The 20,727-nt window shown below is 42.3% G+C and overlaps 1 protein-coding gene across 2 annotated transcripts in view; it reads left to right on the top strand.

Moving 5' to 3' along the window:
• The first annotated feature begins 426 nt into the window (after window positions 1-426).
• NOCT (nocturnin) overlaps window positions 427-20,727 on the top strand; it is a 29,779-nt gene continuing 9,478 nt past the window's right edge. The window contains exon 1 of one of the 2 annotated variants that reach the window (XM_081811860.1): window positions 427-1,010. In XM_081811860.1, coding sequence (XP_081667986.1) covers window positions 812-1,010 — 199 coding nt within the window. In that variant the 5' untranslated portion in view covers window positions 427-811. Of the gene's footprint in view, window positions 1,011-11,385; window positions 11,654-20,727 lie in introns of those variants that run through there. The other variant, XM_081811861.1, reaches the window with a different exon arrangement.

Genomic DNA, 20,727 nt, shown 5'->3' with positions numbered 1-20,727 from the left:
TTAGTTTAATCTACCTTGTAGATCTTTAGGGTCTGATTTCTCTTGCTACCTTCTGCCCCCTTTGCCTGCGTATAACACCACTGAAGAAAGGGACATTTTCATATCCATCATGGCCCTCGCACACAGTCGGTGCTTTATATGCTTAATTTCATTTAACGCAACATATGTTTCCGAAGGGATGGGGGCGGATGCCCTTTTCTGTATTCACACTTACACTCACACGCACACACGCATGTGGTCTTCCACCTGGACACACACGTGTCCCCAGAGCCACAGCCCTGAATGGTCTCGGGACTCTCAGCCTGTGGGCGCTTCCATTCCAGCCAGCGGAAGGGGAGGCTCCATTTCTTTAAAACCCTCTAACAGATACTTGCTGCCTTAGACCTCCTACAGCTTCCACCCTACAAAAAACTTAAGATCTCCTTCCTGTCGAAATAGGATTACCCCGAGTCCGGGAACCCCAGCCTCGTCGCGCCAGGGTCCGGTCTCACGGATCCCCCCTCCTGGTCTCGCTTGGTCGCGCCCGCTTTGTCAGCGCGCTGCGCTCGCCGGTTACCCTCCAGCTCTCGCCAGCCCGCGGCAGACAGCGCTGCTGCTGCCACAGCTGCCTCAGCTGCTGTTGCTCGCGCGTCTCCCTCTCGGACTCCCCTGCCCAAGACTGCCCCTAGGCCTGGGCCGGGCGACGAGGACCCTGAGAGCATCCGCTCGGACGGCCCCCGAGAGACTGTTCGGTTCGCCGGCTTCGACCTCGGCCAGGCTCCGCTCCTCCGGCGCGTGAGGGGCCTCGGTGGTTGCGGCGCCGGCGCCCGGCATGTATCAGAGCCCGCGGCGGCTCTGCTCCGCCCTGCTGCAGAGAGACGCGTCCGGCCTGCGCCGCTTGCCCACCCCCGGGCTGCGCCGCCAGTCGCCTCCGCCGGCGGCCGCCCCCCGGCCTGCGTCCCCCCGGCTCCTGGCGGCGGCCTCAGCGGCCTCAGCGGCCTCGGGCGCCGCGCGGTCGTGTTCCCGAACAGGTGAGTGCACGGTGCCGGGCGGAGAACGCCGCGGCTGCCCGCGCGCCGCCGCCACCTGGAGACGGCGCGGAATGAATGGGAAGTCCCGGGCTGCTGGGGTGTGGGGTCAGGCCGGGAAGCGGGTCCTCCTCCTCCTCTTTCCGCTTTCCCTTTCCCCTACCTGTCCTGGGGCTTGCATCACGTTCAGTAAGAACTGGACCACTCTTCAGGGTCCCGTTTGATCCCTGGATGCGGTGCCTTCGGCATTTCGCGTTCCTGACTTAACGCTGTCCCTGCCCCTTCCAAGGCCGCAAATTAACTTGCGTCTGTTTTATGGAAATTTTGTGTAGAAAAAAGTCACCTAAAGGGATATTTTTTGATCATGTAGCTTTTGTATGATTTAGATGTTACGAATTTTTTTTAAGTCATGTTACTCGTATAGTAACACACTTTGACTTGTTTTACATTTATTTGGATTTTTTTCGGAGCCTTCCACTCTTACTACTTGGTCCATCTGTGTCCTGTATACCTGGGTTAAGATCTTGTAAAGGTGATGCCTTTCGCTGGTCAAGAGCCAATTTTATACATCACACACCCTGGACTTTCCCTTTTTTGCTACCTCCGGTTCTGCCTGAGGACACATTACCGTGTCCACAAATTATTACAAATTAATGATTTGTAAATGAGAAATGAAGGTTCTCTTTCAAAACTGGCAATTCATCACACTAAAAGTGCATTTTGGCTGTGCTCAAGTTAGGTTATTGCTATTCAAAACATTCGTCTGACCATCCTACATTATAAATAACTACATTTTGTTCAGAAAGTTTTGGATTAATTAGGACAAATTGAACAGTAGAAGGAACAATGTGGCTTTAATGAAAGTGATAATCTGAAGGTGATTGAGTTAGAACTAAGACTTGAAACTCTTTGATTATTATTGGTGGGTGGTTAGGCTAAGACGTACTTTTAAAATTAGGGTGCTCACCTGGTTACTTAGACTCTCAACTCCATATTCTTTTTTTTTTTAAGATTGATTGATTGATTGATTTGACAGAGAGACACAGTAAGAGAGGGAACACAAGCAGGGGGAGTGGGGGAGGGAGAAGTGGGGGAGGGAGAAGCAGGCTTTCCTCCGAGAAGGGAGCCCGATGCGGGGCTCGATGCGGGCGGGGCTCGATCCCAGGACCCTGGGACCATGACCTGAGCGGAAGACAGACGCTTAAGGGCTGAGCCACCCAGTCGCCCCTAAACTCCATATTCTTTAGAAAGGGTGGACTTGACAGTCCTATTCAGGTTTTTTGGCTTTTTGGGTTTTATTCTGCGATGAACACATTCATTACATGAAATTACACTGTTCCTATTCCCAGGATTTCTTTTCTCCCCCCTCCCCAGCTTTATAGGAATTTGGCACATTGTGAAATAGCTGTTAGTATGGGTGCCACCTAGTAACTGTTAGTTTCAACAGGTCGTTGTTAGGTTTGAGGTGGGAGAAGTAAAAAAGAAAACCAGTTCGTGTCTCCTCCTGTACCAGCTCGTATCTCAAGAGTCCCTCAGGCCAAGGTAGTCAGTAGGTGCATCTTGGGAACATAGATAGCTTGTATAACACAGATGGCGGATAACTGTGCTGAGGAAGAAAGGTCAGGTTAGATAGAGCATTTGGAATGTTAGGCTTTTGACACAGAAAGGTGTTTAATGAACTTTTTAAAAGTCTCTGAAAACCCTAGTTTTACAAATAAAGAAATTGAAAGAAATTTTATGGTACTTAAACTTAGTTACTACAAAATCTAGGCAATTTTCCTTTTTCCTGCAGTTTTAGCTTCAGCTGCTTGTTAGAAGAAACATGTGAATACGTTCATTCGCTTATTGCTTGATCTTCATTGAAGAAGTTTTTGCAGAATGCCTCACACACTGTAGGTGCTTTATTAGGAGGTAAAAGAATGTGAGCCTTAGTCTGCCTTTACAAAGTTTACTCCCTAACAAGAGAGAAGAGCTTGCACAAAAAAAAATAACTGTTTAATGAAATGAAACACCTTTTCTTCTCTTACAGTTAAAGTTTGCAAATGGCACAAGGGTGCTGGAGATTGGGAAGTCCCTTTCAGCAAAGGTGATCTTTTTAGCCTTCAAGAAATGGTTGATATTTGAGCTCAGCCTTGAAACATGGTTAGGATTGAAAGAAATTAAAACATTTTATTTGGGAAAAGGCAGGAGCAGAAAGAGAAAAGCATGAAGCATGGATGCAGCAGGGTGAGAGAAGAAACTGTAAAATGTTTTCCAAAGACCCTCAGAACCAGCATTAGGTGCTGTTAAAAATGCAGATTAATGGATCCTGCTATAGACCTATTAATAGACTTGTTATTGGGCGCTTGGGTGGCTCAGTTAGTTAAGCGACTGCCTTCGGCTTAGGTCATGATCCCGGAATCCTGGGATCAAGTCCCGCATCGGGCTCCTGGCTTGGCGGGGAGCCTGCTTCTCCCTCTGACCCTATCCCCTCTCATGCTGTTTCTCTCTCTCTCTCTCTCAAATAAATAAATAAATAAAATCTTAAAAAAAAAATAGACTTGTTATTGGTGGGCCCCAGATTCCAGATTATTCTTATATGTCCCAAAGTTTAGACATCTGGCAAGAGACGTCATCAGGTAGCTAAAAGCTACTCTTCCCTCCAAGAGAGTCTGTTGAGAGGCTGGGAGTAGGTAATGAGTCCCGACCCTTGACTGCATTTGATAATCATTTCCTTCCTGACTTATGCCCCTTGGCAATCAGAGGTTACTGGAAAGATGAGTACGGTCATCAAATCCTAGGTTATTAGAATTTAAAGGGGGAACTTGGAGACAGTCTCAGTGTTTTGCTCTCTTTTCTCACACAAGGACAGCATCCCCATAAAGAAGCAGCAATTGCCACAGTTACTGTACTAGATGAAATGCAGTCAGCAGTCATCTATGGGTTTTGTTTTTTTTTTAAGATTTTGTTTGTTTATTTGACAGAGACAGAGATAGCAAGAGCAGGAACTCAAACAGCGGGAGTGGGAGAGGGAGAAGCAGGCTTCCCGCCGAGCAGGGAGCCCAACGCGGGGCTAGATCCCAGGACCCTGGGATTACGACCTGAGCCGAAGGCAGATGCTTCACGACTGAGCCACCCAGGCGCCCTCATCTGTGGGTTTTTAAGTGCTGTCTTCCCGATCCCACCTCCTCATATAATTAAGAGTTGGCTGAATTACTGTTCACCACCACTGGAACATGTTGCTTTATTCTTGGTACAATTTTAAAAGCAAATACCAGCTAATTTCAGGAGGCGGCTTTATTTAGTATGTCCCTTAACTCTGTGAGTAAGCTGTTTATGAGAGAGAAGAAATGGGAAAGCTTATAATTATCAAGTTTCTACAGAATAAATTGCTTTCCTTGTGGAAGAACTAAGGTATCATTTTCCTGTAGCATTCAGTGCTAAGAGTTTAAGTAGTAAGCTATTGGGGGCGTTTGAGTTAGTAACCATGGCTTCAGAATCACATTCAACACACTTAAAATATATGAACATTTGTAAATCATTTAATCTTGCTTGCTGTCTCAACACTGGACTTTACCTAGAAAAAATAAAAATTTATATCATTCAATCCACAAGTTTTATTGAACACAGTACACTTAAAAGGTTCAAATGTTGCATCACATGACTAAGTGCGGCAGGAATTGAGAAGAAAGAGAAATCAGTGTGGGTGGATTCATTGGAAAAAACTGCTTTGAATAGGTAAAAGGAGGGTACATCCATGGAAGGGAGCAGGGTGGATGACAGGAGGGAGAGGAGACCACGTGAGAAGGTGGCAGGTATGGGAGCAGTGATGAACACCATTAGAAAAAGAGGTACTTCCAGAATCTGGGACACTTGTTAAAATACAGGTTTCTTGTCTTTCACCTATGTACTTGAATCAGTTACTTCCAGGAGAAGCCTGGTTAAGTTGTATATTTAACAAGTGCCCCAGGTGATTCTTCCTGGAAAACTTGGGGGAGTATTTTATAAGCTCCACTCCTCTTTCCAAAGGTATTTATTTCTGGGAAGTTTGGGAGAGGATTCTGGAAGAGTGTTAAAGTCTTTGAGCTTGGGCCCCAATGCAGTTTAGGAGGCCTCTGAGCAAGAACATTTACCTGAACAAAAGCAGGCTTTATGAAAGGGAAGGAGTTGGTGTATTTATGAAAATTCAGTGAGGAAAACTTGAGACTGACACTACTGGATGTGGATCGGTGTAGTTGTACAACTTCGGGAGTGGGTAGGTGGGTAAATAATAATGCCATGTAGGTTTTGATGATGTCTACCAATGAAGGAGTGAGGCAGTTATTTTCTGATTTCTTGGAGGAGGAGGAAGTGAGGAAGCATCTGTATTTGCTTAAATTCTAATCAGGGTTTATATACTTGAATAAATACTGAGAAATTCAAAGATGATGTGCACGGGTATTTGGCTTCATACTAAACTCACTTGTACTTTCATGAAAAGCAGTTAAAAAACATTTTGGATTTATTGTTAGAATAGGCAAAAACCGGGGCGCCTGGGTAGCTCAGTCAGTTAAGTGTCTGACTCTTGGTTTCAGCTCAGGTCATGATCTCAGAGATATATGATCGAATCCCCTCCCCCACCCGCCATTGGACTCCTCGCTCAGCATGGGGTCTGCTTGAGATTCTCTGCCTCTCCCTCTGCCCCTCCCTCCCACTTGCTAGCTTGTAACCACTCCTCTCTTTCTCTAAAATAAATAAATCTTAAAAAAAAAGAATAGGCAAAACCAGCCTTCCCACAAGAAGGAGTAAGACCTCAAGTGGATAATTTTAGTTGTCCGCTTGTCTCCATGTAGTGTCAAAGCAACACTTAACATACTGGTTACCATGAGTTCTATGTCAGGGATGTGGGCAGGAGTGCTCAGGGGAAAGAGGGATAAAGAAAATTATTACTGTCATATTTGAATGCCCCCTCCCCCAAAAATACTTTTTTTTCCTTCCAGTATCAACAAATGCCTGGGCCCACTCAGATCTTCTGAATTTTAACATGAGGACTGAGCATCTGGTGATTCTGATGTACAGTGCAAACAGACAGCCCCTTACTGACCACACATACAGGTGGACAGCCAGCCAGTGAGATCTGTTTTACTAAATGCACAGAAGCCTGCTAGAAGTTTCTCACCAATGCATTGATTCCCATGCCTCCAAAAGTTAGATTCTGCTATTGGATTATGAGGGATTGTGCAGAAAGGAAAATTTTTATATGTGTATATATGTGTAATACATATATATGTATATGTACACTTAACTTTTTTTTTTGAGAGAGCTCGGGAAGCGGGTTGCAGAAGGAGAGAGAGAATCTCAAGCAGACTCCACTCCCAGCTCAGAGCCCAGGGCTCAATCTCAGGACCCTGAGATCATGACCTGAGCCAAAATCAAGAGTCAGATGCTTAACTGACTGAGCCACCCAGGCACCCCGAAAGGAAAATTTTAAAGCCAGCTTTATTCCATCTTCAGAATTGGAGTAGTATGAGAAGTCCACCAAAGGAAAAGTTACAGTGAGACAAAATTACAGTAAAGAATTGCAGTAGGATGTCCAGGGAGTCCTTTAATCTTGTCCTCCTGCTCCCACTGTCTTCCTTTCCTCCAGCCCTTTGAGCTTCCAGTCCTTGAGCAGGTCCATTGCCAGTCTGCAGATAAACTTGTGTCAGGGTACAAAGTAAATTAGTTTGCAGATTTTAAAGATACCTTGAATATAATAGTTTTATATTTCCTTTTTATGTTTTGCTGTCATAGGTATCAACCATTATTGAGGGACTGCTGAAAGAAGTTTCTTTCAAATCTTATAGGTCAAATAGTTTTGCTGAGACATATTCGGGAATTAGTTTCTCTTTCAGATGGTTCATCATTCTGAATTTTATTTGGAAAAAAGTCATGATGATTTTTTAAATTAAGTTTTTAGAAAATTACAGGAGTAACACATGCCCATTAATAAAAATCTTTTGGATAATTTTGTCAACTCTGTCATATCTTATTCTCATGTTCTTTTTTTTTTTTTTTAAGATTTTATTCATGAGAGACAGAGAGAGGCAGAGGGAGAAGCAGGCTCCCAAGGAGCAGGGAGCCTGATGCGGGACTCGATCCCAGGACGCTGGGATCATGACCTGAGCCGAAGGCAGACGCTCAACCATCTGAGCCACCCAGGCGCCCTCTTATTCTCATGTTCTTGAACTCCTGTTAGACAGATGGCCATGTGGATCTATCCTCTGTGTCTCTTCTCTCATTTTTTAATGTCTTTATCTCCTCTCCATTTTGTGAGTTTTTCTGTTTCTATTTTGCAGTCATTTTAAAGTCTAGACATTTTCTAGTTCTCTATGCCTTTTTTGATAGAATCCTATTCTTGTTTTGTGTCCATATTACTTTCCTGTAGCTTTATTTGTCAGAAGAGAGGCAGCACAAGCAGGAGGAGTGGCAAGTAGAGGGAGAAGCAGGCTCCTCCTGAGCAGGGACCTGGAACCAGATGTGGGGCGGATGCTGGCTTAATCCCAGGCCCTAGGAATCAAGACCTGAGCCAAAGGCAGATGCTTGACCGACTGAGCCACTCAGGCGTCCCTCTTCTGTAGCTTTAAAGATATGTAGATATGAATGCCTGTTTCTCCCACAGGCCTCTAGTAAAGGGGAGAGCAGTTTATGTGTTCTGTAAGTGGGAGGGTTATGCGGTGGGTGGACAGGTAGGCTTCCCTAGGAGGGAGCAGGCTGGAGACCTCCACCTTTGCCAAAGCTCGGAAGACTTCTTTCTGTTTGCTAATTTAACTCCTCACTCTACTTCTTAAATATTCTTGAGGTCAGAGTTAGACTTTGATCTGGTCTGCTTTTCTTTCTTTTTCTTTCTCTCTCTCTTTCAAGTTTTTATTTATTTATTTATTTATTTAGTCATCTCTACACCCAACGTAGGGCTCAAACTTACAGCCCCGAGATCAAGAGTCTCATGCTCTTCTGACTGAGCCAGCCAGGCGCCCCCAGTCTGCTTTTCCTTTAGATCTGTCACCCTTGGTAGCCCTTCCAAGGCATATATCCCACTTTTCTTTAAAGCATTCTCTGGTTCTGTCCCACAGGCAGAAGCCACCCTTGCTGGCCTCTGTCTGAGAGGGGTAGTAGGGTAACTAGCACAGCTGTTTCAGAAGTCAGAGTTGAATTAATTACCCTAACAATTGCCCCTCAGCTTCTCCTGCCCTTTTTCTTTGTTGACTCAGCTTGGAGTTTCTTCAGAGCTCCCTTGGGAAGAACCGTATTTAATGGACCTTTGGTAACTTGTACTGCATTTTCCTCCACTCTGATTTCTCTACTCCATACCTGGTGACCTATTGAGTGTAACAAACCGATTACCATTTTTTTTTTAATTATTTGTTTCAATTCCCATTTTATCTTTTTTTTTTTTTAAGATTTTATTTATTTATTTGTCAGAGAGAGAGACAGAACACAAGCAGGGGGAGAGGCAGGCAGAGGGAGAAGCAGGCTCCCTGCCGAGCAAGGAGCCCGATGTGGGACTCGATCCCAGGACCCTGGGATCATGACCCGAGCCGAAGGCAGCCGCTTAACCGACTGAGCCACCCAGGCGTCCCTCAATTCCCATTTTAAAAATGAGTGGTAGGAATAGAGATTTTATTTTATTTTATTTTATTTTTTTAAGATTTTATTTATTTATTTGCCAGAGAGAGAGAGTGAGAGCACAAGCAGGGGGAGCGGCAGGCAGAGGGAGAAGCAGGCTTCCCACTGAGCAGGGAACCCGATGCGGGGCTCGATCCCAGGACCCTGGGACCGTGACCAGAGCCGAAGGCAGACGCCCAACTGACTGAGCCACCCAGGCGTCCCAGGAATAGAGATTTTAAAGCTGTTAACAATTTCACTTCAGATTGTAAAAGATGATTCTTTTCCTGCATGTGCCTTAATTATTCAAGGCAGGCCATGGAAATTTATATGTGAAAATTGTTTTCCCCTATTTCAAGTGACTGAAAATCTTCCACTGGTTTTGTGAAATGTATACAAAGTGGCTGTAAAATTTCATTTCAGTATAATCTAGGACAGGGGTCTGCAAACGTCTGCTGTAAAGTAGGAAGTATTTCAGGCTTTGTGGGCCATACATCTGTGTCACACCTACTCAACTCTGCCATTGTAGTGTGGAAGCAGCCCTAGACAGTACATAAGCTTATGGACCCTGAAATTTGAATTTCATATAGTTTTCCCATGTCATGAAATATTATGATTTTTTTTTTCAAACGTTAAAAAATATGCAAGATTACCAGCAGCACAAAACAGGGTGCCGGCTAGATGCAGCTCATGGGCTGTAGCTGGTGGACTCCTGATTACAAGGGAAAAAGTCTGTACTATCAGCAGATTTTTTTCCTTTTAGCTTTCATGTTTCCATTCATAACCGTAAAAATGGACCATTTTCTTGGGCATCATGTAGTAACACAGACTTAATGTCTTAGTGGAGAGCAGTTGTCCCACCAGATTCTGTCAGTTTCTACCTTTTCACATTTCACTTCAGAGCATTATGCTAGAAAAACCCAGTTTGTAGAAATGGTTGGTCAACCAACAGTTGAGCACCAATTAAAACAGTTAACCTAAGCTTTGATTGTGGAGGGATTTCTTTTTCCCTAGTGATATTTTCTAGATGAATCTGGCATGACTAAAGGTATGGCTCAGCCTGGAAAACATTTTGGCATTCTTGTTTAGTGTGTGACTGCTGCCTAGTGAGGAAAGGTCGTTTGGATTGTCACACTGTGTCTAGGTGTTTGTATTTTTAGACACGTTAGGTTGAGAGTCATGACCTTCACTTGGTATCTCTAGTAAGGCCACTCAGGTTGTTGCTCTGCTTTGTACACTTTGTGACATGCCATGTGACACACACATGTGTGTACCGTGTTGGCAGTGACGTTGGCAGATGGAGAAGGTGGAATTCGACCTCTGGTTATTCCTGTGTGTGCCCTGGCAAGGCACCCTTGCAGTTGTCCTGACTGTCAGTCCTGCCGGAGATGCTGATGAGCAACAGTTCAAGGTGCAGGTAACTTGTCTCCGAGGCCAGACCCCTCAGTAGTTGTGCAATCTTGAAAAACTGTGTACTGATCTCATAACCTCAGTGTCTGTTGCTATCAAATGATGACTGCAGTACCTACTTGATGGATTGTTGGAAAGAATAATGAAAATACTTGGAAGTAGTATGGCATATGCCGGGCTCTCCGATGTTAACAAACAGCCTTCTCTTTAAACCCAGAAAGTGAACTTTGCTAAATAGAATAGAATAGCTAACATTTAACTGACCACTTAGGATTACTAGGTGTATCTAGTTTAACTCAATCCTCGCAGTAACCTGGTGAAGTAAATTAGAGTGATCCCCAGCTGTAGAAACTGAGGCACAAAAAAGGTGAATAACTTGTTCAGGATCTTATTAGTAAAAGGAGGAGCTGGGATTTGACGCAAGCCAGCCTAACTTGAGTCCCTGGGTTGAAGACTGTTTGTGCTTCTGCTGAACTGTAGCCTGATGTTACTGAGAAAAGTTGAGGCTTTGGCCATAGGACTTTCACGTACTAACATACTTGATAGCTAAGTGCTCTGTGCATGCCTGTCACATTTAATCCGTGATGCTCAATAACAAATTTGAAGACTGGACACTGACTAAAATATTTAATCCTCACCAGAAAATGGTATCTTCCTAAATTGGCACTTAGAATCCAGGATCCAGGAATTAATGTACTTCACGTCCACAGTCATATACAAAATTTGAAGGTGCTTATGTGCATTTACCAGGTGGACCTGCATAGTAATGCAGAGCGAGGGCCGGCCCCAACTGCAGTCTCACAAAATTCTAGATAGTTACTTTTCATAGTGACTCGGGACAAGTCACTTAAACTTCTGAATCTCAGTGTCTTCATCTGTGAAAGAGCCAAGGAGTTCTTGAGAGTAACAGATATCACAAGTAAAAGTGCTCAGCATACCATGAAGTGCTCTACTCTACCAGTGTAAGGCAGTTCCCCTGTCAGTGTTTGACAGGTTCCTTGGCACTTTGCTGTCTCTTGGCATCATTTCTTTCTTATTTATTTATTTAATTCCAGTATGGTCAGCACACAGTGTTAGAGTAAAGTTTCCGCATCTTTTCTTTTATCAACATTTTTAAAGGTACCGGGCTAGGTATTTGAGGAAATGGTAAACAAGGTAGACACAGTCCCTGTCCTCTTGGAACTCACAGTCTAATAAGTAAAGGACAGGGTTTATAGTTCAAATGTCAAGGACAACTTAAGAGAAGCAGGCCAGGTGGAAGGAAGAGAGAGCCACTAGGGCTTGATTCATAAAGCTGTGCAGGCAGGGAAGCTAAAAATCTTTATTTATTCAGTAAATATTAAATAAATATACCTCATACCCAGCATCCAAGCTGGTTATGTTGCTTATCTTGTGGGTATTACCACTCATTTGTCTAGAAGGTGGCTACATTTATTCAGGGGCTCTAAGAAGCCTAATGAAAATTTGCTTGCTACAATGATGTAAACTTTCTGAGGTGGTTCAACACATGGCCAGTAGATGGCAGCAAAGGATTGCTGTTTCCTGATGCCTTCCTGTGACGTCTGTCGTTTACAGTTTTTGTGCGCTTTGAGGTTTCCTTGGGCCGAGGTTGGTCAGCTCCAGCAGCTTCCCAGGTGTGTATGCAGATTATCCTGGTTTTGTTTAGTTTTTGGTGTTTAATCAGCGTTTTTTTGGCCAAGCCACAGTTTCAGGAGACCAAGCTCAAACTAATCTTGAGAGAAATTCAGAGACTGAATTGTTTGGGCAAACTCCAGTGTATGCAACTGCTGGGTAACTAGAGACACATTATGTGGAGAGATGTCTTTCTGGTATGATTTCTAAGTGCTGTTAGGACTGCTTGGAATGGTAGGCCCAGTCAGTTTGGGACTCAGATGTTAGGATTCTCGTCCAGCATTCTGATTATTGGTGTGAAAGTGTTTCATTAAACCCTGATCATTTCCCTCTGATGGTTGGCACTCTTAGGAACTTATATTGTGGTCTGCCTATTGCTTCAGAAGTATGTATAATTGGTGATATAAAGAGTAAACATGTATTCTATATTTTAGTGATTCGCCCACTTTTGCTCTGTTTTCTAGGAAAGAGATGACCAAACGGGGGGATGTTTACATACTACTACTGTATTTCAGGAATCTAAATCTCAATTCTCTGGCAAATCTTTAAAGGCTATTATGAGGGACGGAAGAGTTATTTGTTCCTATAAAGTAAAATAGCAGTGAGGTATTAATGTAAGGAATGAAGGCATCCAGTTCTAAATGTAAATGGAAATATGCTTATAGAAAGAAGAAAAGGCAGGGGATTGGAGTGGTATTGTTAAATCATAGCTAGGCATAAGAAATAAAGCTATTTTGATCTGCCTATTGTCTGTATAAATTATATAATGTGTATCACACTGAGGATGATGGCTGATACTTTTCCTAGTAAAATGCTGAGGAAAGAAATGAACTTTGGGGGAAAAATACAGTATGGGGTCAAATCAAAAATACCCATATCCAAATACATGTAAAATCGTCCTAGAAGCCAGTATGAGTGCCGAATAAAGTTTAACAGAGGTTTTGTCAAGATTTTGTACTTTTCAATATCTTAATTACTATGGGGATGAATTATTTGTGCTGTCTCGCCCGAGAAAATTGGCTTTGGATGTTGAGCTATTCTGAACCTTGGACGATTTTTTTCAAAGCTCCAAATAGCAACCCCTTTTACGGCATAAACCTTAATTAAGTAGGATGGCTTGAAATCTGGGAATCAGACATGTATTTATGTGTGGAAAGAATTTTTTATTTATTTTTTTTTATTTTTTATTTTATTTATTTTTTTTTAAAGATTTTATTTATTTATTTGAGAGAGAGAGAATGAGAGAGAGCGAGTACATGAGAGGGGGGAGGGTCAGAGGGAGAAGCAGACTCCCCGCTGAGCAGGGAGCCCAATGCGGGACTCGATCCCGGGACTCCAGGATCATGACCTGAGCCGAAGGCAGTCGCTTAACCAACTGAGCCACCCAGGCGCCCTGGAAAGAATTTTTTAAAATTGGTTCATACTCTAAAAGAAAAAAATGTGGTTTTTTTTTCAAGCCTTCTGATTTTTTTTTTATTACTCAAAAAAGCTTCATTTTTTTATTTAGCTTTCTGACTCTGTGCTTGGGCTTTCAACACTTTCACAACGATTTTCTGCTCCTCGATAAGGAAAGCACGCTTGATCCTGTCACAAACACTTAGCACACATGGTACCACCATAGGCCCTGCTGACGTGTTTTTTCGTTTTGGGCAACGTCATAAGGACTTTAGGTTATTTTTTTTAAAACGGGTGAGAAACAATGAGAATGGTTACTAAGTTACTTCCTCGTTGTAAAAAGGGCATAGTAAGAGTAGCTGCCTCTTAGGATTTGTAATGAGATTTAATAGAAAATGCAGTCAAAACAGGCAGAATTTGTAAATGGTGCATGTTAAGTTCAGTAATCCTTAGCTGTCACTGGCATCATTTTTAGGATGGGTGGGAGAGGGAAGAAAGGTGCCCCATAATCTTTGCTTTCTTTTGTTTTCAAATTTACATAGCCTTACTACACTTAAGTCCTTAACGTGGGTCTAAGCCTTGGCTGGCACTGTTTCAAGTACAAAAATAATACGTGTAGTCTTTAGTGTTCACTTTTACTTAATTCCCTAGCTTGGGATTTTGCACTTGTTTTGACATGATGGCTATATGATACCAGAAAGTTTTGGAAAATACAGTCTTGAGAAATAACTAAGTAAGCTCGTATGTTCTTGGGACTAGAAGCAGAAAAGAAAAACCGAACGCATGGGAAGAAAATGTATTGGGACTTCCCCAAATCCTTTCTGATTCCTCTGGTTTCATGACTTTATGAAAAGAATATTTTTGAAGTATAGAAAAATCTAGGTTGGATATCAGAAATAAAAGACAGAAGTAAGGGAAGAGTATCCCTGATTCAGGGATAGTTGTAGTCTCCGGAGCAGCATGGAGATAGCTTTACAGCAGTGACCTCTCAGCTTCTGTGGTTGTACGCTCTGCCGGTTTAAAACAAATGTAGGTATGTGCTCTATGTTCGTATGAATCATATACTTGTCTGCTTCCAATCTGTTGTTTGTCTCGTCTTTTTTTTTAGATAAAAAAGTTCTCATTTTCTTCCCAGGGGATTGCCTTATTTCATGTCCCCCAGGACAGGATGTCCACATTTAAAAGATGGTTGATCTGGAATAGAAATTCTCACTTTTTACTCTCTGGATCCTTTTACATTCTTAAAAAATTCTGAGGACCCAAAGAACTTTTTGTTTATGTGGGTTATGTATTCATATGCATGTCGATAGATATGTTAGAAAGTAGAACATTTAGTATAATAAAATCAATATTAACATAAATAACATTTTTATGGAAAAGTAGCTATATTTTCCAAAACAAAAAGAAATTAGTTAAAAGAATGGCATTGTTTTACATTTTTGGAAATCTCTTGAAGTCTGGCTTAATAGGAGACTGCTAGGATTCTCATACCTGCTTCTACATTCAATATGTTGTGGTATGTTGTTTTGGTTAAAGTCTTTGAAGAAAATCCAGTCTCTCACAGTTAATGTAGTTGGAAAAAAGTTATTTTAACAGCGTTTTTAGATCATTGTGAATATACTTTGTGGTAGATTCTATGTTAGTAGTTATTTGCAACATGGAATCTGGTGCCGTATCAGTGAACTTTTTGTATTCTGTGACTTATTTAAAATCAGTTGATTTGTCTGGTATTTTGAACGGATTTTTTACCCATGAATGATTTTGTATTGGTCATTTGGAAAATGTTGGTTAACTGGGCTATGCAGATCTTTCAAATATTATACAATATCAAAAAACAGCGTTAGTTAATAATACTACCCATCTTGTCAGAAGTCTTTAAGTTATTGGGAACCTGTCCTGCTCCTGATGGCAGATAAAAGTTTTCTAAAGTTTTCCCTTGAAAATTTTTATCATTGACACAAAAATGGTCTTGTTTTCCTTAAAGTGACAGGCTCACTTAATACATTTTAGTGAAAATACCTTGATATTCTTCCGTATCTGATTAACTACAGTTTGTCAGGTTTACCTTTGGGCAAAAATGGTGTTCCATGAAAAAAAGGGGCTAGTTCATTTTGCAACCCTCATGCTTTTCTATAAGATGTTGTATTTTGGTATGCAGCAAAAGTGCTTTATGTGTATCTTCCATTGTCACATATTAAAAAGACATGTCGGGACGCCTGGGTGGCTCAGTTGGTTAAGCAACTGCCTTCGGCTCAGGTCATGATCCTCGAGTCCCGCATCCGGCTCCCTGCTCCGCGGGGAGCCTGCTTCTCCCTCTGCCTCTCTCTCTCTCTCTCTTTCTGTCTCTCATGAATAAATAAATAAAAATCTTAAAAAAAAAAAAAAGAAAAGACATGTCAGTAAGGTTCCAGATTTAACAAAAATACTACTTCCTCATTAAGGACATTTTTAGGTAAAACTGACTTTTTTAAAACTGAGGGTGTGTGGTGGTGGTGAATACTGTGGCTACTTGTGGAGTCTGATGCCAGTGCCTGATTCGTGCTAAGGCAGCAGCAGTTTTAACACGTTTGTGGGTAGAACAGAGAGCAAACACGGTAAAAAGGAAAGTGGTGTCTTAGTATTATTATGAAAGTAGTTTTGGCCATGCATACCTCTGAAAGGGTCTCAAACATCCCCAAGGGTCTATATCTATACTCTCGGAAGACTGCTACTAGAACAGTTTCATTAGTGGGTTGTAAACTCAATTTCACTGGGTCAAGACCAGCATTTTTAAAAAATGAAAGGGAATACCGAAGGAAGTTGCACATACGTACTGTAGAAAAAATAATTATTTTGTGAAACCCATCAGAGATGCCACGGGTGTGTACTGAGTTGGGAATGTTGGCTTTGTCACGTGAATTTTTACATTGACTGGCTTAAAATATGTATCTTACAAGTTATACATATAAGTATATAAATATTCATGTGCATTTATTCTGTATGTTCACACAGTAACATGTGAAATGACATTTTTAACTTAAAGTGTTCATCACCGCAGAAATGCAGTATCTGCTGAGGAGTGATTAGACAAGGCATGAGGACCACCTTGGGCCAAAAATAAATAAATAAACCCAAGCAAAATTCCTAGGTGTAATGGTTTTATAAAAAATGTTTTAGGGATGCCTGGGTGGCTCAGTCAGTTAAGCATCATGATCTTTGGGGTCCTGGGATCGAGGGCTGCATCGGAAGTGGGGAGTCTGCTTCTCCCTCTCCCTGCCGCTCCCCCTGCTTGTGCTCGCGCTCTCTCTGGCAAATAAATAAATAAAATATTTTTTTTTAAAGATTTTATTTATTTATTTGAGAGAGAGAGAATGAGAGAGAACACATGAGAGGGGATAGGGTCAGAGGGCAAAGCAGACTCCCTGCCGAGCAGGGAGCCCGATGCGGGACTCGATCCCGGGACTCCAGGATCATGACCTGAGCCGAAGGCAGTCGCTTAACCAACTGAGCCACCCAGGCGCCCCTAAATAAAATATTTTTAAAAAGTTTTAGACTCATGTCTTTATTTTTATCCTCACAATAATCCTGGACATATAAAGATATAAGATATATGTTTGTGGCATGGGAAAAAAGCAGGTAGATGGCAGAGACAGCTAAATGGTTAGCTAATGGCAGACAGCAAGTGGAAAACCAGTCCTACAATACACATATCTGTAATTATCTCTGTATCTATATATTTGTGTGTGTAGTAAGTGAAACGTGAATTCATCCTGATATCTCTGACTCTAGCTCAATACCACATGATTCATCCTAGCCTTTTTTCCTTGCCTATCTGTAACTTCATTGTCTGTCAGTGAGAAATACGGCTTGCACCATCTACTGTCCATTCACTTGTTCAACCCCAGTATGTTGTGAAGCAGTTTGGGAATTGTTAACACCTACTACCCCTGTGAGAAACTTTACTAACTACATACAGTTCCTTTAGTCTTGAGCTGGATAGTTTCCATTAAAACGCTGTTTTCCAAAATTACTCAGGTCACAGCTCCTTTTTTAATGAACCCCTTTTGTGAGATTGCCATACATTTGTTAGATTCATTTGTCAAAATCTGCACTCCGTTTTGAGCTGATTCCATCTTCTGATGTTTTAAATTTGTACACGTTAAAGTTCATTCTTTTTGATGGGCAGCTGTATGGATTTTGACAAATGCATAGGGTGTGTATCTACCACCCTACCACTGTACAGAGCAGTTCCATCACCCTCAAATCCCCTAGTCAGCCACTGCTCCCCTGCAACCCCCATCCTCTGGCAGCTACCAATCCGTATAGTTTTGCCTTTTCCAGAGTGTCATATGAACAAAACCATTTAATATGTAAGTTTTAGGGTCTGGCTTCGTTCACTTACAAAATGCATTTGAGATTCATCCATGTTGCCTGGGTGTATCTTGCAAATCAACAGCTTGTTCCTTTTCTTTGCTGGATACTGTTTCATTATAAGGATGTACTATAGTTGTTTATCCATTCACAAGGTGAGGGCCTTTCTCGATTGCTTCCAATTTGGGGTGATTATTAAAACTGCTTCTTAACATTTGTGTACATATTTTTTGCATGAACATAAGTTTTCCGTTCACTGAGGTAAAATACCTATGGGCATGAGTTTTGAGCCATATGGTAAGTCTATGTTTAATTTGTAAAAACCTGCCAAACTGTCTTCCAGAGGAGCTGTACATGGGAAGCAATAAATGGCAGTTTGTGAAGGAGTGGTATTTCATATTTCAATGTTTGATAGACACACCAGTAAAGCCATCAGGGCCTGGACTTGATAATGCAGTATCTTTGCTGCCCTAGTTGAAATACTCCCATAGAGCTCGAGGGGCTGGGGGGATGAGCTCCGGTGCAGGAATGACACAGATTACACCGTTCTTAGCTGAAGTTCACGAGCTTCTGTGAATAAAAGCTTCTCTTTGCTGTAGGCCTTTGGTCTATATCCAGAGGATTGGAGTGGTTGGTTTTGACAGTTCTGTTCAGGTTTATAGTGCTTCTGGGGAGAGGATTTGTGGGCTTCCTCATGCCTATCATGTCCAGGGTCTCCTGTTTCAGGGTTTTCCCTCTATTGTGTCACCCCCACTAGCAAACAAACATATAACAGCCTCCAAAAATTCTCTTGCCTCCATCTCTAGCCACAACTCCATTTCTCTCCTCTTTCAGGGCAAAATTTCCTCAAATTACTTCTCTGCTCTGTCCTATTTCCTCTTTTCCCCAAAACTCCACCAAAAATTGGAAATCACTATTGTTAAAGCCACTTAATAAGTCTTCCATGTTGCTAAATCCAGATGGTCTGTCTGTATTTTTCTTGACCTATCAGTAGCATTTGACACAGGAGATAAGTACAACTACTTCAAGGATGAAATACTTTCTTTACTTTGTTCCCAGGAAGATCATGCTCCCTTTCTTCTTTTCCAACTTCTCTGGCATGCCATCCTCAAGATTTTCACCACATCTTCCCCAATTTGCCCCAGAGCTCAGTCCTTTGACCTGTTTTCTCTCTTAACTCACTTTAATCTCAAGTGTCCACTAACTTCTCCCAGACATTTATTTCCAGTTTGCTCCTCTCTCCTAAGCCTCAGTCATATCTAATTACCAAACTCCTATTTTCTGCCAACCCCATCAAATCTTCCTAGCCGGTACTTGCAACTTTCATCTTTCTAATTGCTCTGCTGGCAACCTTTGGGACCTTTTTGGTTATTCTTTCTCTCTCAAACCATACCCAGGTTATCATTAAAACTTACTGGCTCCAATTAGAATTTTCCAGAATCCAGCCACTTTAACTGCTATCACTAGTCAGAGCTACCACTGTCTTTTGCCTGGATGATTATTAATTGTCCTCTAATGGGTTTTCTCTGTCTGCCCTTAGTTCCCTACAGTGTAATGTTTTTTGGGGTTTTTTTTAAAGATTTTATCTGACAGCGTGTACCCGCAAGCAGAGGGAGCAACAGAGGGAGAGGGTGAAGCAGGCTCCCCACCGAGCAGGGAGCCCGATGTGGGACTCATCCCAGGATCCTGGGATCCTGATCTGAGCTGAAAGCAGATGCTTAACGAAATGAGCCACCCAGGCGTCCCCAGTGAGATTTTTTTTTTTTAATGTAAATCAGATTCTTACTCCTGCTTAACATTCTCCAGTGGCTTCCCATATCAGATAAAAGCTCTAGTCCTTAGAATGGACTACAATGGGCTATATAATCTGCCCCCTTGTCCTCACTGCCTCCCTGACCTCATCGTTTTATTCAGTGTGTTGCTATTTATCAGCCTTGCCAAGCATGTTCCTTTCTGAGGCCCTTTGCATTTGCTGTTCTGTCCAGAATGTTCTTCCATTGTGTCTACATTAAGACTTCAGATTTATTTCCTTACCACCTTCAGGTCTCTGCTCAAATTCCATCTTTTAGTGAGACCTCCTGCATCCCACGTAAATAGCAACTCCCCACCTGCTAGCATTCCCTATTTCCTCTTCCTCCTTTATTTTTCTCCATAGCACTTTTCACCATATGACCATCGTCTTGTATTTCCCCACTGCAGTGCAAGCTTAGAGGACAGAGGACAGAGATCTTAGTCTGTTTGTTCACTGATCTACCTCCAGTGGGATAGAGTACTAGTCTGGTGTCCAGTGTGCGTATGTGCGTTTGGGAGAGAGAGGCAAGAAATTATGGTGGCTACCTATCTATGATGGACCAAGTAAGTGGTTTACTCAGGAATTAAAGCTCCATATTTAAGTCTTATTTTTTTACAGTCTTTCTGATTATTGTTACCTGTCCTGATTGTTTTAACCCTTACTATACCCTATACCCTAGTAAGCACTCAGTTTTTCTCTGTTAGTTGATGTGTATTAATCTTTCCCCAAATACTTGGTAACTTCTCGAGAGAAAAGATAACATGTATCTTACTGGTATGAAGTGCCCTTTTCAAAGCTCAGAGAATAGGGAAATAAGGATGTAAAATCAACATCCTGCTGGTAAATTATCCCTGAGGACTGTGAGATTAGATTATGAAGATTAAAGTTTTGCCCCAGACCACACCCAAGAGACTGAAAGGTAGAGGTGATTCAATTGCAGAGTGTGCTGTGAGGACACAACCTGACACATAGGGGGCCCTCGAGTGTGCAGGAGAAGGTGGACTGGTAGAGACATCTTTCAGAATCATCTGGCTCTCTCCTAATTCAGACTCACTATACCACAGGTTAAGTTGTTAATCAGCTTCCTAGGTACTTTAGTATTAGAAGGCATGTGCTGTGTCACTTTGTTACTACATCACTTGACACATTTGCATTAGTCCACCTTAGGGACCAATCCTTTAGTTCCTGTAAGATCTAAGCAACAGAGACGGGACTGTAATAAGTACTCCTTAATAATATCCCTCTACCTAGTCTCTTATTTGAAACTGAGCCTAATGACATCTTTCTCAGGTAAATGAATCTGCAGTGAAATAAGAACAAAAGGTCTGTGCTAGTAAAACTTTTTTTTTTTAAGATTTTTTTTTATTAATTTATTTGAGAGAGAGAATGAGATAGAGAGAGAGAGCATGAGAGGGAGGAGGGTCAGAGGGAGAAGCAGACTCCCTGCTGAGCAGGGAGCCCGATGCGGGACTCGATCCTGGGACTCCAGGATCATGACCTGAGCCGAAGGCAGTCGCTTAACCAACTGAGCCACCCAGG

Source organism: Leptonychotes weddellii, chromosome 2 (assembly GCF_054177405.1).
Source record: "Leptonychotes weddellii isolate Sample4059 chromosome 2, ASM5417740v2, whole genome shotgun sequence".
In the NCBI taxonomy this organism is placed as follows: Eukaryota; Metazoa; Chordata; class Mammalia; order Carnivora; family Phocidae; genus Leptonychotes; species Leptonychotes weddellii.
The sequence above is the reverse complement of the archived record's forward strand: the minus strand, read 5'-3'. Positions and strand labels throughout refer to the sequence as shown.